Source organism: Lichtheimia ornata (genome assembly GCF_029851405.1).
Source record: "Lichtheimia ornata isolate CBS 291.66 chromosome Unknown scaffold00015, whole genome shotgun sequence".
Lineage (NCBI taxonomy): Eukaryota > Fungi > Mucoromycota > Mucoromycetes > Mucorales > Lichtheimiaceae > Lichtheimia > Lichtheimia ornata.
In genome coordinates, this window is record NW_026695335.1 from 76,663 (window position 1) to 101,000 (window position 24,338).

Consider the following 24,338-nt stretch of genomic DNA (forward strand, 5'->3'; position numbering starts at 1 on the left):
ATGAACGCTGTGGGACAATGATGGAGTAAAGAGCTTCGTTAATAGCAACTGGTGCATTGAATGCTGTTACATTGGATTGCGGCAGGGAAGCGCGTCAGAGCGTGTGTGTTGTGTCAAGAGATTCGTGTTGTAGTAGAGTGACAAGGTAAAAAGACGCTATGGACTTGCCATTCAGTCAAAGACAATCATATCAAGAGAGTTGTGATTGCCGCCGATGGGTTGAAGCAGGGCAATCGTTCGCAGGTGGTAGTTAGACACTCGAATGGGCCAACAATTGAGGAATGGGAGGAAGAGGGGGAACAAAGTGGGAGGGAAGAAGTGGAAATTAAGTAGGCGGACACCTCTTGTATACATCCATGTACACTATACATCAAACCTTGATATTGAGATTACCCCTCTCGAACCTGAAACTTTCACACAAGATACCTTTGGTCATGTCGATCACGTTGATCTAAAAAAAGGCCTCATGTTTCATTTGAAAAATTCTGGAAGGGATGGGGTGCTAGTGTAGGTTTACTATGTGTTGGAAATGGAGGTCAGCGCCTGATTCATGATTTACCGAAATATCAGTGTATTACCCTGGGATTCGCCATTTCGAACTTCAAACTTTGTCGAAGGTTCGTTGTGACATGCTGATCAACTTCATTCAGTTCAAATCTGCAGGCTTCTGTATTTAGAAGATTTAAAATGCGGGCGATCCAAATGGTGGAAGAAGGAAATAAAGAGCGGACGGCCCACCGCCCCGAAGTTGCCTGCTTCCAACTTGCAAAATTGGTCAGAAGGGTGCTCGAGCATGCTGATGTTCTTCAATAAAAACCTCACGCTTCATTTGAAAATTTGGAATGGGAGCGTCCAAAAGTTTGAAAGACGGAGACATTCGCAGGGTCTGTCTTTCAAGAATTGACGTCTGCGGATTTTTGCTTGGCGGCTGACTGGGTCTTCGGATCAAGAAAGTTGGAGATGGGAATGATGTAATGGTGGAGGAGAATCGTTCACATGCATTGGTTTGGGAAACAATGGTGAATGGGAGTGAAATGGGCTATTGGCTGCCAATGATGAGCTATGTACAAGTTAACATCTTTATTGATCGTTCTAGTCATGTAAAATCCATTGAGTTACACAGATGTTCTTCTGCATCTTTTGCTGTACCATGTCATTCTATTTTCACAATGAACAAAGGCCACCCTTCATATAGCATCACGCTTACAGCATATGTGTATAGCAAAGTCGAGTTCTTTAAACTTTACAATCAAACGTGGGGTCTTTAATCGTGAACAGTGTTGCTCGTTTTGTATCGCGCGAATTGTGTCAGTGATAGGTTCATTCGGGGCGGTCCCGTGATTCTGCATTGTCGCTGGCCTTCAGCCAAACGGATCCGGGGGTCGACCTCTTCGACGACGACTTCAAAAATATTTGGGCTGTTTGCGACATTGAACGCGAAACTTACACAAGGTGCTGTTGGCCAAGCCGAGCTCATTGCCTTTGACAAAACCGCACGTCATTGTGCCGGGATGATACCTTACCTTATGTTTGTGCTGATGCTGCTATGAGAAGTGGTCTTGTCACGTGGAAGGTTAGATTCTGGCAGACAAAAGATGCAGAGGGCTGCCAAAATACAGCAAATACGTTTGCATGAATAAAGGTCACGTATAATTACTTTATGGATCATCTACGAACAGGCATGTATTGCTTGCTAACGGCCACTTTTATCCAATCATCATTGTTGCGAGATCTCATTGCATGGGAACGATGCCCGTTCCAGACATCCATTTCCATGATTAAAGCAGGTTGATCCGAGCTGATTTGATCTGAGCTGCGGTCAAAGAGAGATTACATCACTGGACATCAAGCACGCTCGATGTAGCTCAACCGATGTAATCTTGTGTGAGCGTAACTCAACCAAATCAGCTCGGATCAACTTACTTTAATCATGGGAATGAATGTCTGGAGCAGGAGAATCGTCCACCTACAAATAGAATGCACAAAAGTTGTGAAATGTACAAAAGTGGCTATTAGCTGCCAATGTATGACCTGAAATGAGGTTGCGTACCTTCATGCATGGTCCCTGAAGTCCTGACTTTTAGCTGAGTTACCCAAGAGGTCCTTCTGCATCTTTGGCTCTGTCAGGGTCCACCTACTTGACAATGAACAAAGATCACTTCTCATATAGCATCACGCTTACAAACATAAGGTGCGTGTGTACTTCCAAACTTTACAATGAAACGTGCGGTTTTTATTAGAGCAATGAGCTCGGCTTTGGCTAACAGCACCTGTGTGAAAGTTTCGCGTTCAATGTCGCAAACAGCCCAAAAATATTTTTTGGTCGTCGTCGAAGAGGTCGACCCCCGGATCCAGCTCTCTCTGGCTGGTAGCGACATTGCGAAATCTGGATTGGCCACGATGAACTTCATAATTTTTGACACAAGATCTCCTTTGACCCTGACGAGCAACACTGTTCGATTAAAGACCCACGTTTGATTGTAAAGTTTAGAGATACAGGCACCTTTATGTTTTACATATGCTGTGTTGATGTATATGAAAAGTGGTCTTTGTTCATCGTTGAGAAGCTAGCCCCAGTAGAGCCATCAATGCAGAAGAACTTTGTGTAACAGGGACAAGAAGTCAGCATCAGGGGTCAATGCATGATACTTGTAAACTGCCAGCTAACAGCCCATTCTTCCATTTTGCCACCACTACCCACCTCACTGCATGTGAACGATTGTCCTGCTCCAGCCCAGCATGCCCATCCTTCAATTCTCTTTGATCTGAGTGGATTAGGCTGAACAACGCTCAAACGAAGAAATATGATTCAACAATTCATTTTATTCTTCCACTTCTTCCGCTCCCAACTTCTTGCCGCTTCTCTCCCATTTTCAACTGTTGCTCCATTCAACCACAACTACCACTGCGAACGATTGGTCCTGCTTCAACCCATCGAGTCAATCCCACACTGTTCCTTGATCCGAAAGCCATTTGACTGAATGGCAAAGTCCATGGCGTGTACACAACCTTCTTGTCACTCTTCTACAACACACGAATCTCTTGACACAACACACGCTCTTGCGCACTTCTCTTCCACAACCAATCGTAACAGCATTCATTCCAGCAGTTTCTGCTATCATTGTCTCTACCCCATTGTCTCGAACAGCGTTCTTTACTTGCAGCGACCTACCTTGCAGCCTTTTTTACGTGAACATCAAGTAGCCATGGTATAGAAGCGACTTTATTTGCGTGTAGCGACTTGCTTTACGACACACGATTTACTATGGATGATGCCATATCAGCTATCAAGGATTACGAGTAAACTTCACCAGGTATGAGCTGCGATGGAAAATGGCCAAGGAAGATTGACTCACAACTGGATGGAAAAGGAAGCATGTCAGCAGCGATTACTGCAATGGCTAGGATGGATGGATGGACGCAATCAAGCACGGTTTTGAGGATCCTTGGAATGTTGCTTTGGTTATTTGGCACGTCGTCAGCAGGAAGGAAGGATCCTATCGTATGAACACGGCTGAGGATGGTGATGGATTGGAATGGCATTGACGAGAGAGTTTTTCTCCTTGATGAAGGATGGTTGATCGACTATGGATGATACTAGAATACTCGAGTTCAATCACGCAGCAGCTGCTTTGGGATCCTGGATAACGGCGAGAACCAAGAATACAACGACACAATGAATCCATTCATTCCACATGATTCAAGCATACATTCTTCATTGGCTGTCTTATCTACTTCATAGATGCCCACACATCATGCATTATGTATTCTTTGATTCCCATTAAATGAAAGTTGGATTCAACAAATGTGGATTTTCTCCACTCATTTCATGGTATGGACACATAGCGCGATAAGGAAAGAAAAAGAAGTGATGAAGAGAGAGGAAGGGATGGAGGGAGGGTATACAAGGGATTGCTGAGTATGGTCGATGACTTAAAAGAACAACCCAAGTGCTTCGCTTCTGGAAAATGCTCTTCTGCATGAATAACAGCAGCATTTTTTTCATGCGCAGACAGCTTTTGTTGATAAATGTGACACATGCCTTCTCAATCAACCTTATCTTCGATACAGCTAAAACAGTACAACCACATGATCATGCACTCTCACATGGTATATGAAGAAGACCCCTTTCCCTTAGCCAAATCAGCCAACACGAGAAGCAATATCAAGCCAATCTTTATGCAATGGTATAAGCGAATGGGATTGAATATGTGCTATTTCTGGATTGTCTCTTGTGTGCTATTGTTATCGCTACTATTGTTGTCAATGTTCTCAAACTCTTCTCCTTGCTTCTCATCCTGTGGTTGCTCTTCGTCCTCTGGTTGATGAGGACATTCATCTGTGTCGTGATCATTAAGGAATTTGCAACGTTCACAATATAGATAGCCTCTTATCACTGGCTCAAGGGTATACTGTTTGCCATATAGAGTGACATCGATGATGCCCTCTCCTTGTAGAACAATCGACGCTGTAGCATTGTACTTTTTGAACACGTCATCTGTACCCAGAATGATATCAATACAGCGACGTTTTGTGGATGCCACGGCTTGATTGATCTCCTTCATAGCATTGGTAGGCGAGTCAAGCGTAAGCTTGAGGTTTAAAAGGGTGTATCTTTTCTTTGACGTGAACATCGGATACAGTTTGAAAGATGGTTGTTCACGCCTGTCCTTGCTGAGTTGTCGTTTTCTGATCTTTTTCACGGCTGATAGACACGCGTCTCTTGTTTCAAAGTGGATGTGGAAAATGACGTCGTGCTTGGTTTGGTCGTATAGGCGGGTGCAGTCGATCTTATTGGCAATGTCGGATCCAAGCTCTTTTTCGATGAGTGACGGCAGCTGATGGAGTAGCCAAGACGAACGATATTGAAGTACTGCGCATTGCTCAACAAAACGCATGGGTATAAGCCGTGCCTTCATGCATGCGAGCTCGGTATATGCCTTCAGACCACCAGGATATGAAATCGTGTTCATGGCTCGAAAATCCTGGAGCGCAATCCCAGCCGCGTATGATGATGCGCGAACTTTTTGTGTCACAGAGATTGGCACACTCAGAGTAAGGTAACGTAATGCAGCAGCACGTGGTATGCAGGGTTTATACATGTCATGGCCAGAGTGATACTGAAGCAAGCGATCATATTAGGAACCCAAGCACAGATATGAGGAATCCTGGAGTGTTGCTTTGGTTGCCTGAAGGAAGGATCATATCATATGCTCAGACTGAGGATGGTGATGGATTGGAATAGCATTGACGAGAGAGCTTTTATCCTTGATGAAGGACGAAGGATAGTTGATCGGCTATGGATGGTATGGGAGTGCTGAAGCCCATTCACGCTGCAGCTGCTTTGGGATCCTATATGGTATTGCTTATGACGGCGGGAACCAAGGATACAACGACCCAATGGCATCCATTCACTCTATATGATTCAAGCACACCCTCTTCATTGGCTGTCTTATCTACTTGATAGATGCCCACACATCATGTATTATGTATTCTTTGATTCCCATTAAATGAATATTGGATTCAACAACAAATGTAGATCTTTCCTCCTCATTTTATGGTGTGGACACTTAACACGATAAGGAAAGAAAAAGAAGTGATGAAGAGAGACAAGGATGGATGAAAGGGATTGTTAAGTAAGGTCAATGGCATGAACAACAATGTGCCTCCTTTCTGGACAATGCGATTCCGCATGAATAATAGCAGCTCTTGTTTCATGCACAGACATCTTTTGTTGATAGATGAGACACACACACGCACACACCGCTCGTCAGCCCATCTTATCTTCGAGTAGGCTATTGTTATCAATACAACCATGTGACTATATCGCTCTCAGATAGTATATAAAGAAGACCCCTTTTCGATCAGCCAAAAAACTGAATATGGGTGATATCAATCCAATTTATGAAATGGTATAGGGAATTGAATACATCTTATAGCCTGTTTGTCTTGTGTGTGCTATCGTTACTGATACCATTGTTGTCAATTTTCTCAAACTCTTCTCCTTGCTTCTCATCCTCAGATTGCCCTTCATCCTCAGGTTGCTCTTGAGCCTCTGGTTGATGGGGACACTCATCTGTATCATGATCATTGATGAATTTGCAGTGTTTACAATATAGGTAGCCTGTTATCTTTGGCTGCTCCTCCGGATAAATGGTAAAAGAAGTGCCGTATAGAGTGATATCGATGCAGCCTTGTCCTTGTAGAATAATCGATGCTGTACCATTGTATTTTTTGAACATGTCATCTGTGCCCAGCAGGATGTCGACAATCACACGTTTTGTGGGTGCCAAGGCTTGTTTGATCTCATTCAGAGCATTGGCAGGCGAGTCAAGTGGTAGCCTAATGGTGTAAATGCTGTATATTTTCTTTAACGTGAACATCCGATATAGTTGGAGAGGTGATTGACGTATGGTCTTGTTGGCTTCTCCCTTCCTCATCTTTTTCAGAGCTGATATACACGCATCTTTTGTTTCAAAGTGGACGTGGAAAACGATCTCGTAGCCAGCTTTGTGGTATAGGCGGATGCTGTCGATTCTATTGGCAATGTCGGATCCAAGCTCTTCATGGGCAAGTGAGGGCAGCTTCTCGAATCGCCAAGGAGCTGCATGCTGGTAATATCGAAGTACTGCACATTGCTCAATAAAGTGCTCCTTTACAGTCCTTGCTTTTATGCAATCGACTTCGGTGTATGCTGTCAGACCACCAGGGTATCTGTTCATGGCTCGAAACAAAAATCAAAATTCAAGCAGCACACCCAGCCACGCTTGATGCTCGACCATTTTGTGTAACAGCAATTGACACACCAAGCCAAGCAAGGCAATAGCACGTGATATGCAGGGTTTATACATGCTATGGCTAGAGCGATACTGAAGCAGCGATAATATTAGCAGGTATCCATATCAAGTATAATATGAAGGCACCTCTTCTTGAATCCACACCACGGGTAGACTGCATCCTAGGTCTTTGACATCGAATTGCGGTGAACCAGTTACTCTTCAAGGTAATGCGAAGAAAGTTTATAACGATCATAGGAATATGAAGACGTCGATGATGCTAATAACCCCTTCTTCAAGGTACTAGAATGCCATTCATGGTATCCCCCTTGATAGGTTCCCGGAATACTGGAAACGTATAGCATTGGATGCTCCTTTATCATAGTACTACCCCAAAACCTTCTTGTAAATCACATTTCGATGTCATCGTAGTACATGTTCCTTGATGAATAAGAGGCAAAGATTACGATTCAAATAAGAATACAATATTGCTGCACCTTGAATACTGGTACTTTGATATATAGTTGTGTGTCTGAAAGGAGCAATGTCAATATTCGATCCATGATAACATGAACGTGAAATTGAACAACGACCAGTACTCTTTTTGGTGATGAGTTGACAAGACGTTGTGAGGTGGTAGGTAAACGAAGATGCTTATATTTGTGTTGTACAGTGCTTATGCTGAAAGTGGATTATGTATGCTGGTAAATATTTACATTATGCGCTCTGGTGGTTGGGATGTCAATACCCAAATGCTGTAGGATTAAGAATCAGGTGATAGCTTTGATGTCCAAGAGTCGATGTAACGCCGGAATGTCGGAAGGATGAATGCTGATTCTCAATTTGCATGCGAGCCCAGGCCTTGTGTAACAAGAAAGCAGAGATCGTCGGTCGGGCAACAAGGGGAGAGAGGAAAATATGGGATATAGCAAGATAGTTGGCCACTGTCAAGTTTGATAAAGTGATACTAGAGAGAGAGAGAGCAAGGTGCATTATAAACTCGCCCCCTTGTCAAGGTGTAGGGAGAATTAAACAGGATGTTTGTGGTAGGAGAGAAGAAGAAAGCATAGATCAAAAAGAAGAAAAAAGAATTGACAGGAGGAGGATGTGAGGAGGTCATATTGCTTCCATTTCAAGTGCATTTGTGCTCCACAAGAGGACATGAAGTTAGATGTAATTTCCACCGCACAACAAATCCTATTACATCCATTTTTAGTTTCTCTCTCTCTCTCTCTTTCCCTCTCTCTCTTTTCTTCTCTTTTCCCTTCTTGTATATACCCAACTTGTACGCACGTCAGTGCACGTATTTCTCTCTTCCCCACATTCACCCACTGGCAACGACGACCATCAACACCAGCAATTCGAATGCTGCATTGCCATGACCAGCAGCTCATCCTCAGCCAGAACATCACCCTCCACCCCGCCACCTCCGTCAATATTCTCAGGAGTCAACAATGTAGTTAATGGTGGCACTGCCCTGAAACGCACAGGTTCACTTTTTCGAGACCCATTCACAACTCGTGGTGGCAACAATAAGCGCGCCAACAATGACACGGCCATGTTACTCGACGACGTTTTGCGTACCAACCTCGGCTCCGATTACCACGATATCCAAAAGCGCACATTGACCCAATGGGTGAATCACCAACTCAGTAGTGTGGATGACCACATTGACCGTATTGAGACCGACTTGCGAGACGGCAAACGATTATTAAAGCTGTTGTCGGTGGTGTCAGGGCAACAGGCACCCAAACCAGAGCGAATGAATATGCGCATCCATCAGCTATCCAATGTATCTCAAGCACTCGGCTTTTTGGAGAAACAAGTGGGAGGCGATGCATTACCTGATATTGGAAACGAGGCTATCGTCAATGGCGACATCAAAAAGACACTTGCGTTGATATTCTTCATCATGATCAAGTATCAGTTGGGCATCATATTGAATGATCATGGAGACAATTATCTTGATTCAATAGCTGTAAGTACATAAAAGCATTGGCTATGTTCTAAGACTAATATGCATTGTATGAAACAGCAATTATCGGATCGTCAGGAACACGCTCAAGATGAAGGTGATGGTGATGATGCTCTTGCCATGGCAACACCTAGTCGAAAATTCAATTCAGTGGATAAACCTTTGGGTGATGCCAAGATGGTAAATAAGATACACAAAGAGACAATGATCGATATGTATACTCATTGATTATGCCATATAATAGCGCAATGACGATGTTACAATGACACCATTACCAGCTCGGAAGCATCACACACAATCAGACAAGGCTCATGGCAACGATGCAAAGATGGCATTGATGTATTGGGTACGGATTCAATTGGAAGATTACATTGCAGCGGATATGCTTCCTTCAATACAAGACTTTTCACGATCATGGCGGACTGGTCTCGCTTTTTGCTTGTTGTTACACCGTCATGACCCGATGCTCATCCCCGACATGCTCAGCAAACGTATCAAAGCCGACTTGACAGCCAAAGAGACATGGCATGAGATGTTGACAATGGCCTTTAATATTGCACGCGATCAATTGGCGATTCCACAATTTCTGGAACCTGAGGATTTGATTGATGTCGAGTATCCTTATGAGCCGAGTGTGATGGTCTATGTCAGCGAGTATTACAAGGTCATGTCGAAAACACAGCGGGCCGACACTGAATCTATAAGGAGAGACAAAGCTGCACAACGACGGATAGCCATTGCCCGAGCCATGGGTGATGAGGATGATGATATTTGTGATTTAGTACCATCAACGCCACCCTCACCCATTCGATCGCCATCGCCAACACCACCACCACCACTCCCAGAAAATAAGGGGCAGGGCATGATACAAGATGCAGCATCCACCACCAAACAACAACATCAACATACGATCTCCTCCTTAGTGGAAGATAAAACGCCACAAGAAGCACCTGTACCTGTGCCGATACCATCTTATGCACGACGAAGGAAAGGTGGTCATCAAATAGAATCGACATTGGCTGAACAAGACAAAGCACGTATCAAGGCAGATCTCAATAGCCGATTGATGATGCAACTCACGGGGCATTTGCCACGGGGCGTAAACCCTGTATTGGACCAGCTCATCAATATCCATGATACAGTCACCTCCTTCATCAAAACCAACACACGCACCATTGATGAGATACCTGAAGAGTTTATGGGTTCTGAATCCATTCAAGAGTATATGGAAGCACTTGATATTATTCAGGATCAAGCGGCATCGGAAGCGGCTTATTTGGACATGGCAAAGAAATCCAGGGACCAGTTGCTATTGGCAACGACAACGACCACAAAGGAGAAGGATGACGAGGATGAGAGCATGATACGATTGACCGAATTGCAGCAAACTCAAGTGGGACGATTGTACGACACGCTTGTGAAGGAATGGAAATATTTTGAAGAGTTGCTGCAAAACACCAAAGCTGATATGATGCGGGTGGAATCAGAATTGGTCGGCACCGAACATGGTATTCGTGTATATACGCGTCAGGCAGGCCTGACCCAAACCAAGCTTGAAGCCCTCCTCTTGGATGTTGCCAAAGTTATTCCTCCATCATCATCATCATCAAGTCATCCGCTGGACGGAGATGCTGATGCCATGTTGCAGTCGTACAACCAAGCACTCTTACGTGTAGCCTCTGATATCCAAACATTCGACACAACAACGTGGCGTGCGTATCGTGCCATGATGCGAGAATTATCACCTTCAGTACGCCAATCCGTAGCTACGCAACATGCAGCCTTGCAGCAACGCTACGAGCAACTTGAGGATGCATTGAAAAACAGTAAACGGCATTGCAGCTTATTCCGACGCGGGGTTACATTTGCCAAATCACTTGCAGCACTCGATGATACACTTGCTGCTATTGATGTCACTGATAAATCAACAAAGGATGACAACAATGACGACACCATGTTGGTACAACTTGAGAGCAAAGTGAGCATGGCACGCAGCAAGTTGAATGCACTTGAACAAGAATACGTTGACTTGTTGGATGAGGAGAATACGACGTATCAAGCTGGATTTGTCAAGCGGATGAATGAGTTGCATGATCGGTGCACCAAAACAAGCGAGGCAATTGAAAAAGTGCAACGTTGGATGATCGAAGCAAAACGTATTCGGGAATGGATCGAGGCACGTATCACGATCCTTAGCAATACAGCATCCGATCCTTTATGCATAGACTTTGATTTGGAATCACTCCCTTCATCTCAACATCATGACCATCTTAAGCGTGAAGTGGACCGATTTAAAGCGGATGACATTGCACGTGTAAAAAAGCACCTTGATGAGCTCAACAGCAAAAGTGAAGTGGGTCCTGTCGATTCGGCTACCATGGTTATTTTGAAAGAGCTGCTTGATATGCACCAGCGACTCCTGAAAACGATGCAGAATGTGGATTTAGCTCTCCTCCGTAGCACGTGGGAGCGGCTCATCTCCAATGACATTGCCGACACTATCAAAAAAGCGCGACTTGACCTGGATCAATTTTTGTCGGTGGATGGTGGTGAGGCACATTGGACATCTTCCAGTGACAAGGACAAAGCGAATCATGTCATGGCAACGTTCCATCAGCTTGTGACTTTTGTTGGCGACATTGAAAAATCACTTGCCGAGGCTGCTCAACTATTTCAATCCATGGAAAAGATGCATGGTGACCTTCTTCCAGAGCATATGGAACAACGACGACTTGACATGGTGAATGATTTTGAGGACATCTCATGTCGTTGCCAATATGCTCGCAAAGTGGTGGTGGATCAACATGTGCCCGCTGTGGATGTTTTGTTCTCGTTGCATGAATTGCTTGAAGTCGATGTCAACAAAGATGCACGTCAATTCAAATCGGATGCCACACGTGTGTTACAAGATATGGGTGCCAAAATCGCTTATCCTGAAGATGAGCCATGGATGGATGAAGTCGAAGCACAATTTAATCAAGATCGTAACAACAAGCTGCATGCATCGCTTCGTGAATACACCGATCAATTATCTCGGGCTGTTGAGAAGATGCTGGATGAACAATTGTCGTTGCAAGAACGCGTGGATTTACTTTTGGAGGATACATCGGCATTGAGCACTTGGCTTGATCAATGCAGGAAACGCCGAGGTTCATGGAAGGGCGTTGCTAGGCAACTACAGCAGCTGGATGGTTACGGACGATTGATGGATCGAGCACGTCGCTTGGAAGAAGAGATTGATGAGACAAATGATGTATCCATTGACCGTACAGCATTGATCGATGCACTTGAACAGCTTGAGAAAAGTCATGAGCAATTTCAACGTTTTGTCAAGGAACGGCAGCAAGCAACGAGTCAATGGGAGCAGTTGGTATTACCAGTGGCATACGATGTGTGGCGCTTTGTTGTCAAGGTCACTTTTGATCCATCACGATATCATGTTGATAATACTACCGCATCATCATACGGCGAAGAGCTTCGAGAACTTGAAAAGCGTGCAGCAGATGTTGTGATTGAGGATGGATTATACAACCCAAAGGAACTCGAGTCTCTTTGCAAATATGCCGCATCTACTCTTGAACAACGCGAATCAATCATGGAATGGCTTAACAAAGTGGATCGGCTCATTGAAAAGGGCAAAAGTGTGCGTGATCATCTCGAGGAGGAGCAAGATGCTGTTGATGATGACCAAGTGATTTGCTTCAAGCGTGCATTGAGCGACATGACACTCTTGGATAGGGCTCCTGAACAAGTGGATGATCATTGGGAATTGGGTATCCATGAGCATCACACACGTACTCAACACGAGATTCGAGCCTTTGTCGACCAGAAAAAATGTGAGCTGCGTGAAATTGAAACAGCCTTGGATCGCCTTTACAATGCACATCAAAGCTCGGATAAGCTTAAGCAATTGGTGGAATTGTACGACACTGAAGTGACCGAATTGCGCGATTGGATTGCCAAGCACATGGATCAGTTACGGCAATGTCACGTGGATGCCCTTGCCGATTTATCAGAAGCACAACTCTTGGAACGACAGCAAAAGCATGCACGTTTTGTGGCTGATATCGATCTTTTTGAAGAAACCAATATCCACGCGTTGCAAGAAAACATTACGCAGCTCCAGCATGATAGTCTACAGCAAAGATTGGATGAAGTATTGCTCGATTTGGAAGAACTCAAGTCTCTCATGACGGCTCAGTCCAACATGTTTGATGCTGCTTTAAAGCGTGCTGATTGGGAGTCTCAATGTGCTGCAGCCACGAGTCGTCTCAAGGAGATGTTACAGCGTGTGGGCAAATCAAATGAGCTTACAGCTGATAATATTGAGCAACGACATGAGCAATTACGTGTCGCTGAAGAGGAGAAGGAAGCATTTGTACAACAAGAACTGGTTGAGATTGATACGGCATACAAGGCTTTTGGAAATGCATTAGTGCAATGTCATCGTTCTACCACCACGATCCCTGTCCATATGGAAGCACGCATGGATTCATTGTTCCGCATGAAACGACGTTTAAGTGAATCTCTCGAACAACAACTACGCCACGTTGACCAAGCCAAACAACGCATGGATTGGCAAAAACAAGTGGATCGTGTATTGGATCAGCTTTCGCAATATGATCAACTCGTTGAAACCTTTGTGCAAGAACAAGCACGTTGGACACCTGAAAGGGACACAGAGACACATGATCAGCCATTGCTTGAACAACGCTACCAGGAGCTCAAATCTGAGATCGATCAATATCAGGCCACGCATGTGAAGAAGCTTTTGGAGGAGAATGAGCGTATCGACCATGATGCATCGATCGATAAGCAGCAAGCATTACACAAGGTTGATTCGCAATTGACGAAGCACGTGTCTATTGTGGGTGACATTACTCGGCAACATGGCATGATTACAGCTTTTATTTCACAAACGAATCAACTTGAAGCTATGGCTAGCGATATTCGAGAAGAGTTACTCCGTGATCATCGCCAAGATGGATTGCAAGAGCGTTTGAAGCAATTCAGGTCCAATGTGGATCAAACGATCACCAAGGATATGCCATATCCTGTGCGACATGCTGATCATTTCAAGATTCAAGATGAGTCTATCAACGAAGTCATCCGAGATATGTTGGCAGCCCGAACGCGACGACTTTTTGAGATGGCTGCTAGCTTGGAGCAACAATGGGAATCCAAAGAATTGATGACACGCTATCAAGTGCAATTGCAATTGTACAGGAAGCATGCTCAAGCGCTTGATGCATGGATGAAGGAACGTGCTGATATGGTTGCCACACACGAGAATCTCTTGGAGAATGCGAACAAGGAGCCTTTGGAAATGAAGCTTTTGCAACAAGCCATCAGTGCTCTTGTTGGTTTGGAACGCACCATGAAAAAGACCCGGGATAACACATTCATCTCTCTTCAATCTCTGTTTGAGCATTGTGCCAGTGCTTTTGATGATGCAGCGGCCCATGAGGAGAATGAGGATGAATCATTGGATGAATTTGATGCCATTGAAGAGACGCAGCAGACGATGGAGGATACATGGCGTCGATTACGAGATGACACATCCTATGTTGGAGCTGCCTTGACGATGATGTTGGAACCAACAGAGCGATACCATCGATCCAGCAAATTGTTGACCATGCTAACTGAATTGCAACGCACCATTGATGATGCCGACGCGGCACTTTTGAGCGATGACAACATTTTCCAATGGCAGAAAAAGGTTGATTATTTGGACAACAAGGTGTATCATGACTTGATGGGTCAATTGCAACATGTGCATATGCAGCAGCAGCAATCCAATCAGGCTGTTCAAAAAGTGGTGCTCTCAACACAACGTCAACTCGATACGGCTGGTGAATTGATCGTTATGATTCGTGGTCATTTGACGTCTTTGTATGATACTGTCAACGTGAATCGCCTTCGCAAGACATACAGTGAGAATGCCGCTGTGGCTATCAACATGATGATGCGTGCTCAAGATCTCTTTAAGGATACTTGCACTCAATTCAACACTGTGACAGCGGAGAATCGTGTAGCCCAACGGCATGCTTTGGTTGCAGCTCACAAGGATGCACAACGACGATGGACCGAGTGCCGTGATGCGTATGATGATTTGTGTGGCTACAATGATTTTATTCGTGGTCAAGAGCATGCTAGCAGTGAGATTGATGAACTTCATGGCCAAGTGGAGGATGAATGGAACACGCTTCAAGTTGAGCAGGAGGCCTTGGTACATCTCGTTGAACGTATCGATCGATGGGTGGAGCGATATGATATTGTGGATCAGCTACAACGTGCCCTTGGTATCATTCAGCGTGACATGGAGGAGAAGCGCAAGATGACGAGTTACAGCAGCAGCACAACGAGCAGCAGCATAAAGAGCCGAAGCAGCAGTGATAGTGAAGGCAACATGCTTGCAGCACTTGACAAGCGTCTCAATTCAGTGACACGCGATATGGAAGAGTTAATGAATGATGCCAATGATGACAAGGAGCATGATCGAGCCAATAGCGTTGCATTTATTGAGCATTGTGAGCATCTCTCAATTCACATTTCGAGTCTACGATCCTCTCTTGTTCAACGTCGTACGGAGCTTGACAAGGCCAATTTATTGACTGCCTATGGTGATGAGATCAAACGACACTCTTTATTATGCGAAGAACAAATCGGAGCTCTCAAACAGCAATCGACATCCAATCCAAGCATTGCTGAAAAGAAACCAGCTGCTATCCAAACGGTGATTGGCACTTATTCTTCGACGCTATCCATGGCACGACGTATACATACTCGATGCAAAGACAGCTTGGTCAAGGGCACATTGGCAGAGCAGGCAAGCAAGCTTGTGGATTCATTTGACATGTTGAAATCAGAAACGGATCGAATGAAACGACCTCTTGAGCGACTGTTGAATGATCTTGATCAGCGTATCAATGTGGAAAATGCCTATGTGGGTATTCTGGATTCTGTATGCAACCATGCTCAAGCGGAAGGAGAAATGCTGGCATCATTGAATGAATTCAAGGAGACAGTGGCACGCTTTGCACGTAGTGCACGTATTGCACGTACCAAGGGAGCACTCTTACCAGATCTTGCAGAATTTGAAAGGCGCTACAATGATATTGAGACAGCTGTACAAGACTTTTTGGGTATGGGTAGCAAGATCAAATCTGGGTTCCACCGTATCCATGGCATGACGACACGTATTGCCTCCGTCAACCGATCCATGGATCGTCGTCAAGATACCATTAAGCGGGAATGGGCACGTATTCGTGTATCTGCTGAAGAGACCAAGAGCAAGTTACAAGATACGCAGATGCGACAACATGCAAGTGCCAAGCTTGCTGAAGCGATCCGATTTGTGGGTGAGCTCAAACACCGCATTATGCAGCTGGATGGCAAGAGCATGGCTGAGGAGCAACAAGAATTCAAGGAGATACAAGATGCTATGGCGGATGGATTGGCAAAGCGTTTGGTGGATGCTGACCAGTTGGTTGCTACGGTGGTTGACAAGGATGGAAAGTTCAAACGACAACGCCAAGAGTTGACAAGTCTTGTACAAGAATTGGAAGTCTTGGTTAAGGAGCGACAGGAACAAGCTGAAATGGAAGGCAACATGGTGCTATTTATGGATATTCTTGAAAAAATGAAGGACCAAATGGCATGCATGACACGATTGATAAAAGAGAGTATTACTGCAGCACCACCTTCATCCGAGATGGCCAACAATCGTATCAGCAAAGGTGATTTGCAAGGGCAACTACGGAAGCTTGTTCATGGATACAAGGAGATTGATATGCGTATGACTGAGTTGACTGAAAGTGCAAGGAGTGAGGCTCGTAAGCAATTTATGGATTCCTCAGTGGCCAATCGACTTGATACAACCCTTGAAGAATGGGCCAAGGTCCAAGCCAAAGTAACGGCTCGAGAAAAGGAACTTCAATCTGCCATTCAGCAACTGGATCAAGAATTCTTTACAAAGTTATCCATGGCAAAGAGCATATCTCCAGGAGGTCGTACGAGTCGAAGACAAACGCCCACACCACCACCTCCTGTTGGTAATGAGAACATGAAGAAACCAAGACGACAAAGCATTCATCATCCTCGACGACGTACACCTACACCCACTGCTTCTTCAAAAAAGTATGTGGCTGATCCAAAGAATGAATTGGATGTCCATTTGGGTCGTATTGTCAATGATAGTCCTTATCGCATGAAGATCAAACGTGTCGCTGGTGAGGTTGGCAAATATTGGTTTGGTGATGAACATCCACGACTCGTCTATTGCCGTATTTTACCAAGCAAGGTGGTCATGGTTCGCGTAGGCGGTGGATGGTTGGAGTTGACAAAGTTTCTAAAAAGTAAGTATTATGTGTGCGTTGCCATGTCAACAACCGTAATACTAATTACATACACACACACTTAGATCATGAAATGACTCAACAATCACGTGCTGCTGCTGCTGCTGCTGCTGCTGCTGCTGCTGCTACCACTACCAAAGGTGATATCCATGGCCCTCCTTCCTCCCCTGATCACACCAAGCTGGAACCATTGCCTCCTCCTTCAGCCATTCAACCTAGCAACAGCCGTGGATATGTGGATGGCGATCAATACATTCGTGTCGATGATCAAGGAAAACAAATGGCTGTCAAAATGGCCAAAGCAAAGGCAAATGATCGCACAACAACAACCATCAAAAGACCCTCTCGATTTTCCTCATGATACCCTTTATACTTTTAGCACACACACACTCATTGTACCTTTATTTGTTGATCCCTTTTTTTTGCTTTCTCTTTATATACATAGACCCGTTTTTGTATTTGCATTAAACTTCAACTACTCATCTGTACACTATGCATGATCTGGTATTGGTTGACTTGTAGTACGTCAATGTTTCTGCATGAATGTGGCACAAAGCATTTGTGTATATGTATAAATAGACAGCATTTTTAAATTCAGTATGGGATCTTTATGAAAAATAAGGGGGTGTTTGGGGGTTGTTGAGGGGGAAAGAGGCACAATGCGTAAAATACTAACATAGATGCAAGAATAGAAAATGTGTATGGGATTTTTTTTATCTATGTGCATAGTTGAGTTCGTTTACATGAGCAAAAAGCACAGGGAGATAAAAATGATGGTATGATGATGACGATGGTACGTAGTAGTAGTAGTAATAATAAAATGGATGACGACGAGGTGGAGGGGGGGGTTTACAATCCAAAGTAAACGGCAGGGACCATCATGGCACCAGCCAAAAGGACGCCTGTAGTGGAAGAGATGGATGTACCCATGGATTGGTGAGAGCCTGTATTAGCACGATGGGTGGCATGGCTTCCATAAGAAGACGAAGAGGAGGAAGAATGATGCTTCTTATCAGCTGCTGAAGCCATAGGTCCAGAGGAAGCCGATGCCATGGAAGGAGCTGCTGAAGAAGAAGAGGAAGCACCTACACACACACACACACGTGTTGATGAGTTCCCCCCTGTTTTCTACTATTTGATGTATATTCCACTTACCATCCGTGCTTGCAGGGGCGGCCATGGAGGATGAACCTGAAGCTACACCAGCACTTGGAGCACCTGTGTTAGAAGCAGGAGCAGCAGCATTATCACCGGTGGTTGAAGAAGCAGCAGATCCATTGTTATCAGTATTAGCAGCAGCAGCAGAAGCAGCATCCTCTTCTTGATCCGTATTGGCAGGTGCAGCAGCAGCAGCAGGGGCAGCACCACCATCGGCTGTGGCTGCTTGTTTCACACCTGTATCGGCTGCATCCAATTGATCAGCAGGCTTTTCACCTGGATTGACTTGAGCCAAAGTGGTGGTAGCAGAAACCAAGGCAATGAGCAAAAGTGAGGTTTGGATTTTCATAGTGTTAAAGTGTAAAAGGACGATCGTTTATAATTCTGGCTTTTTACATGGATCATAGGTTGTCTTTTTATATCTTTTTGTGAGAAAAGGGGGGTGGTGGTACTGTGTGGATGCTCAGGGCAATGATGATGATGATGATGTGAGGAGCTTTGACGACTTGTCTAGATTCAATTGTATAAATTACCCATGACAAGGAGGATGTGTGTATACATGAATGAATGAGTGCGTGCGTGCGTTTGTGTGTACAAAGAAGGGGGGTGGGTTCAAAAATATGTCCATTTTGGGGGATATCATCATTTCTTCCCTTGGTAGTAACGAATCTTCCATTCCTCTCGTCTGTCATTGGCATTACTGTCTTTGGTGCTAATAGCTTGGTTGCTATGGCGACTTTTTCGACGTACGACAATTACCTCCTCCTTGTCACCATCATCATTATGGATCCTCCACTGTTCACTGAATCGGCTTTGAATACTCATTGTATCGCTAGTAGTAGTAGTAGTAAGGTCGTTCTTTTTGTGATGCTGATGACTCTGATGATGTCGTTGGCAGGTATAATTAATCAAGGAGAAACGACGTCAAGTGAGAACTCGCATATATTGTTTTGCTCGTTAATCCTTTCCATACCTGTGATGATGATGGTATTTCATTGCGTCGTCGTTGTCGTAGATACTTTCGGCGATCCACGTTGCTATGGTCATTCTTCTTCCGTTCGCCACCACCATCATGCCATTGGATGCCTCGTATCAACATGATCCAATAAAAGATAAATCCACCAAAGAAAATGTAAGGTTCAAAGCAACAAGTGCCCCAAATCGCTTGATAGGTCTCGTACATCAATACAGCAATAATCAATGCAATGGAAGCCGTCCAGATCAAATAGCCAATGGGCTTGTCTTTTTTTTTCCATATAAAAGCGTCGTCTTGTCAGCACATCACATGTTCCTTTAACACACACCCCCTAACCCCCTTTATGTATATAGTACCAACCTTGCCATGACCGTATCAAAACCTTGATTTTGGCATCCATTAAGGATCTTGCACGCTGGAATGTGGATGATGATACTGATGTCGTTGTTTGGCAATAATTTGTTGTTGTTGCTATCGTGTGGGGTTTGCTTCTGCTGCCATCATCACATGACTTTTGCATTGCATCACGTTTCTTGTGAGATCCACCACCATCATGTCGAGGTTGTTTTGCATGATGATGATGATGAAGCGTAGGTGGTACAAATGTAATGCTCTCCTTGGTGATCAAGCTGATAGGAATAGGTCGTACAGGTTTTGGAGCCATCAAAGGTGGTGGTGATGGATGACGATTAACATGCATGTTGGTGGTGGTCTCTTTTTGCGGTACATGATGATAGAGTTGCTTCATAAAGAGAGCTTGTGATCCAATCAAGAATTGAACAAGTGATTGAGCTTGATGTGGGTGCTTTCCACATGACTCACCAAGGATGCGTGGTGTAAAGATATCTGCCAACTTGGATGCATCCATCGAGTTAGCATCAGCATTCGAAGCAAATAGGCTGAGAAGATCGACGAGATAAAGTAGGAGATGTTGATGAGGAATCGGCAACTTTTGAACGAGTTGTCGGAAATGGTCGGCAATTGTAGTAGTAGCAGCTTCATGTTCATGATGATCTAGTGGTGATAAGCTATTGTGTGAATACTTGTATAATATGGGAGAGGGGGGGTTACACCCGACGAACCCGTGCTTTACCCATCAAGGCACAAAACGAGCTGTTGTGCTCACGTGGAATCACCGTTTCCGGTAGCTGGTCAAGGTATCTTTCCAATATGGAGGCTGCATCGTGTACACTGTAATTTCCAGAGTCCCAGTCCAAATACAATCCATGCGATTGGCGTGGGTCATCGAAAATGCTTTGTAATGTATCCACGTGCCGCTTGTCACCTGGCAGTAAAAAGACGTAGGGTTCAAATAGACCTTGATGGAAGAACAATGAGTACTACATACCACCATCATGAGGCTTATTATACCTTTAGCTTTCAAGAACGAGCCACATTGTGCCACCACAATAGGAATGGTCCCAACTTCTGGATGCTTTACAGATGTTTCATCCACATAGCCAAGGGATACTTTGGCATAACGAATAGACTTGCATAATGATGTACCAAACACACCTATACATTCACAAAATGTTATGATTGATTGATGTATACAACAATAATAAACCTACGTTTGGATCGAGTGGATGTGGCACGCTTGAGCCAAGAACTTAGAGAAGATTTCCTTTCCACTTTGGATGCTGGCATTGTATAGGAAACGAACACGCAGTTGAAGAAATGAACAAAGGGAAGAAAAGAGAAGAATAAATGTGCACAAAGAGAGATCGGGTTGCCGGTTTTATTATGATTGTAATAGCTTGATCACGAGGGCTGATTTGTAATGAAAGAGAGAAAGAGAGATCTAATGCTTTGTCCCCAGCCGCATTTCGTGTGGAGTATCGAGCAATACAAAGCGATACCACATGATCATCAAGGGAATCGTGGACAAGTGCCAAAGACTATGGGCATCAAGGACACGCAAGAATGGAGGAAAGTCAAACAATTCGAGGCACATGGCAGCACCGGTACCAACCACGGAGACAATGACGAGATAAGCATACGATCGACGATCCCTGTTTTCAGGCTTGATGTATTGTAACACGGCCCATCCAACCCATAGAGCCAACTGGAGGGAACCCACGATCACGGAAGCCATCATGTTGTAACCATAATCGAATCGATAAAAGGAGAGATAGGAGACGTGAGCCAAAAACAAGATGGAGATGAGGACTGTCAATAGGCGAATGATGACACGATTCTCAATGTGGAATAGTCGAATCAGCGCATAATAGAGCGAGTACAATAAAAAGAGACCAGCGCTGAAATAGTCAAGTTTCTCCGTCACTGGAAAATCGCGTGAATGGAATACGGTGCTCCACACCCAAGCATTGATGCCCACCATAGCAAACACCAGCATGAATGGTTTCATAAAGTAGCCATTGGGAATCTCGCGACGAAGTATCTTGTAATAGTAATAATGTACATAGCCGTTGCCAATTGAAAATAAAACAGACGCTGGTTCCTGGATACCCCAAAGTCGATAGAAGGGCCACTTGCCATAATATTGATAAACAGGCGTCCCATCTTGAATAGCGCGATCGGTAATTTGTTGCATGCACTCGTACCGACAGTTCTCATTGCAGCTCCAAAATGTCAAACGCAGGGCAAGGGGCAGCTGTGCAGGACACGTAGTTGCATCGCATTGCTGGACACAGTTAAGAAACTCGGGTCGAACGTTGCCTTTCGAAGCCGTACAGGAGCCAATTAACGCGATCAACACGGCAACAATAGCTGTGAAGAGGGCGTGACGCATATGGAATGAATAATAAGTGTAAAGAAAGAGCCTAGCAAAAGCGAGAGAGAGAGAGAGCGGAAAACGTAACACAAATATCGGTAAAACAAATGCAGAAAGGAAAAGCTGGTTCTTTGTCTCTTTATTGTAAGCGCACAGGTAAAAAGTTCCCTACAATGACAGTCTATGGAATGAAAGATGAGTAAAAAGTGATTGTATATCCATGAACCACCACTACTTACAGGAATATTGTATTTATCTCTCCGTATGGTGAATGAAAAGCAGCATGAGATAACACTGGTATTATCAGGATCGGGGTTCTTTAGCAAGCATGATGTCAAAACAGCCTTCTGACCAGGATCAAATGCGATGTTGCCATATTTCTATACACCACCTTCATTCAATAAAAGTTGCATTGCCAAGGTATATGTGGATTCTCCTTACCTCCCAATAGTTGACAGCTGATTCCTCGGCCATAAGCTCGTATATGCATAAACGACCCTATAACAGCTTGGATCAATATCACGTGCACCCTTCTTCTCCATACTATTTCTTACCTCTCTTAAATTCTCTATGGGTACATTGACCAGTGATGCAAATTCCTTGTTGCCCTTGTAGATTTCACCCGTTCGACGCCATAAACATGCAGGAATACCCATTGAACTAAAGACACGGTCGTAATCCTACATAGAATTCAATGTTAAAATCGATAAAAGAAACAACCGCCCCCAAGCCCTCCCCATTTACCAGTAATAGCCGTTCAAAGGCTTCCTCCACCAAAATCAAGTCAATATCCGTCAATGATTGAGCAACCGATCGAAAAGCGGGACGAAAAGTGCCCATGACATTCAAAATCCTTTGACGACTTGATGCAGACATGCTATATTACCCCACACACATGTAAGCATCTTCCTCAATCACACTTGTCCTCCCCACTTACTTGTTATCCATATACTTTTGTAGTCGGGCATAACCATTCACATAATTGTAAGGCTTCAAGAAACCGGCTTCGTATTTGGCATTGATCACTTCGGTCAATCGATCCTCCAGCTTGCCGTCCGAGGGATCTGCTGCTGTCAAAAAGAACTTTTCGGTGGTATTGACGGTAGGTGTGGTCACAGCGGATTGTGGGTTGTTGGTGTTGTTGGTGTTGTTTCCATTGTTGTTGTTATTACCATACATGGCCTGCACATCACCATCCAATGAATCCAAGAAATTGCTATCATACCATATGAAAATCAATAAGCAAATCCTACATGGGTGTGTATGTGTGCGTGTGCATGTGTTACCTAATGACTGAAATCTCATTGCCCATATGCTCACTTGCAAAAGTAAGTTGTCCCGTTCCCATTTGTCCAAAAAATTGGATCGGTAATCCACCAAGGTTGCTATTGCCTCCAAGACCTATCATGGAGGGGGGGTTGTTGGTCAATCTCCCTCCCTTGTCGATACCATCATCATCATCATCTCTTACCATTGCCTAGACTATTGAGCGGCATATAGCCAGGTCCTGCCGTGGTGGTTGGTACAGCACGATTCTTGTTGGCATTGTTGTTTTGAGCCGAACTATTCGAATGCTTGGGCTCATCATGGCACAAGTGTCCAATGCTTCGTTTGATACAACGTTGACAAGGTCGCCCTGGCAGTGGAGAGCAAGTAAATCAATCAATCAAGCAGGTATATGGATAACAATAACAGCTGCTACTACTTACCCTCATCACAGGTCATGTGCGAACGACGGCAGTAAACACAGGCTACAATGGGTCGACATGTGAGTACATGGGGAATGGCTCTAGATCAATGAACGTACCGTGGGTGACCTTGCGTCTTTTTGGACCCGTCTTCTTCTTTTTTGTATTATCTTGTGGAGTGGTGTTGGTGGTGTTGGTGTTGGCATCGGGTGTTGATTCCTGATTGCTGGTTGGTGTGGCTGTGTTGGGTGTGTTTGTATTGTTGTTGGTGTCTTCTTGTCGAATCGTGGAATTGGAGTCCATATTGATAAAAGAAGTGCTCGGTTGTCTTTTCCTCCCCCACGCTGGAACCAAATTAGAAATCCGGATGTGAATTATGTGTATGGAACCCGCCCTGTGGTGGCTCGGATCGACCTGTTCCAGATCAACATTTCCAACACCCCCCCCCCACACACACACACACTTACACATCTACATCTATTACTACGGTCTGCTAATATGAATGCATTGCCCTTTTAACCATACATACACTATCCCCTCCTTATTCAAAAGATCAATAACATAACACACTTGGATGATTGAAACCATTTTGTCTCATCTTATCATCCCAGATGGTGATACAGGACGACTCGTTTTCATGACACAACTCCCCTTCCATCCTAGCCCCATTATCC

At 44.4% G+C, this 24,338-nt stretch overlaps 7 protein-coding genes across 7 annotated transcripts; 1 reads left to right on the forward strand and 6 right to left on the reverse strand.

Moving 5' to 3' along the window:
- Nucleotides 1-4,214: 4,214 nt before the first annotated feature.
- O0I10_004181 (uncharacterized protein) lies at nt 4,215-4,973 on the reverse strand (the record flags this gene model as incomplete). Its single annotated transcript, XM_058484243.1, has 1 exon — nt 4,215-4,973. One exon carries the CDS (start codon nt 4,971-4,973, stop codon nt 4,215-4,217), a length of 759 nt encoding a protein of 252 aa, XP_058344868.1.
- A 960-nt stretch (nt 4,974-5,933) lies between these two features.
- O0I10_004182 (uncharacterized protein) lies at nt 5,934-6,722 on the reverse strand (the record flags this gene model as incomplete). The annotated part of the gene is made up of 1 exon (XM_058484244.1): nt 5,934-6,722. One exon carries the CDS (start codon nt 6,720-6,722, stop codon nt 5,934-5,936), a length of 789 nt encoding a protein of 262 aa, XP_058344869.1.
- A 1,432-nt stretch (nt 6,723-8,154) lies between these two features.
- On the forward strand, nt 8,155-17,469 carry O0I10_004183 (uncharacterized protein; the record flags this gene model as incomplete). The annotated part of the gene is made up of 4 exons (XM_058484245.1): nt 8,155-8,754; nt 8,812-8,931; nt 8,996-17,108; nt 17,174-17,469. The coding sequence occupies 4 exons, from the start codon at nt 8,155-8,157 to the stop codon at nt 17,467-17,469; spliced, it is 9,129 nt and encodes a 3,042-aa protein (XP_058344870.1).
- A 488-nt stretch (nt 17,470-17,957) lies between these two features.
- O0I10_004184 (uncharacterized protein) lies at nt 17,958-18,615 on the reverse strand (the record flags this gene model as incomplete). The annotated part of the gene is made up of 2 exons (XM_058484246.1): nt 17,958-18,193; nt 18,264-18,615. The coding sequence occupies 2 exons, from the start codon at nt 18,613-18,615 to the stop codon at nt 17,958-17,960; spliced, it is 588 nt and encodes a 195-aa protein (XP_058344871.1).
- Nucleotides 18,616-18,908: 293 nt separating this feature from the next.
- On the reverse strand, nt 18,909-20,889 carry O0I10_004185 (uncharacterized protein; the record flags this gene model as incomplete). Its single annotated transcript, XM_058484247.1, has 6 exons — nt 18,909-19,145; nt 19,240-19,508; nt 19,603-20,256; nt 20,336-20,560; nt 20,614-20,757; nt 20,814-20,889. The coding sequence occupies 6 exons, from the start codon at nt 20,887-20,889 to the stop codon at nt 18,909-18,911; spliced, it is 1,605 nt and encodes a 534-aa protein (XP_058344872.1).
- Nucleotides 20,890-21,043: 154 nt separating this feature from the next.
- O0I10_004186 (uncharacterized protein) lies at nt 21,044-21,994 on the reverse strand (the record flags this gene model as incomplete). Its single annotated transcript, XM_058484248.1, has 1 exon — nt 21,044-21,994. One exon carries the CDS (start codon nt 21,992-21,994, stop codon nt 21,044-21,046), a length of 951 nt encoding a protein of 316 aa, XP_058344873.1.
- Nucleotides 21,995-22,115: 121 nt separating this feature from the next.
- Nucleotides 22,116-23,967, reverse strand: O0I10_004187 (uncharacterized protein; the record flags this gene model as incomplete). The annotated part of the gene is made up of 10 exons (XM_058484249.1): nt 22,116-22,157; nt 22,216-22,356; nt 22,418-22,474; nt 22,531-22,656; nt 22,721-22,853; nt 22,914-23,192; nt 23,263-23,377; nt 23,448-23,612; nt 23,686-23,727; nt 23,784-23,967. The coding sequence occupies 10 exons, from the start codon at nt 23,965-23,967 to the stop codon at nt 22,116-22,118; spliced, it is 1,284 nt and encodes a 427-aa protein (XP_058344874.1).
- Nucleotides 23,968-24,338: the final 371 nt, after the last annotated feature.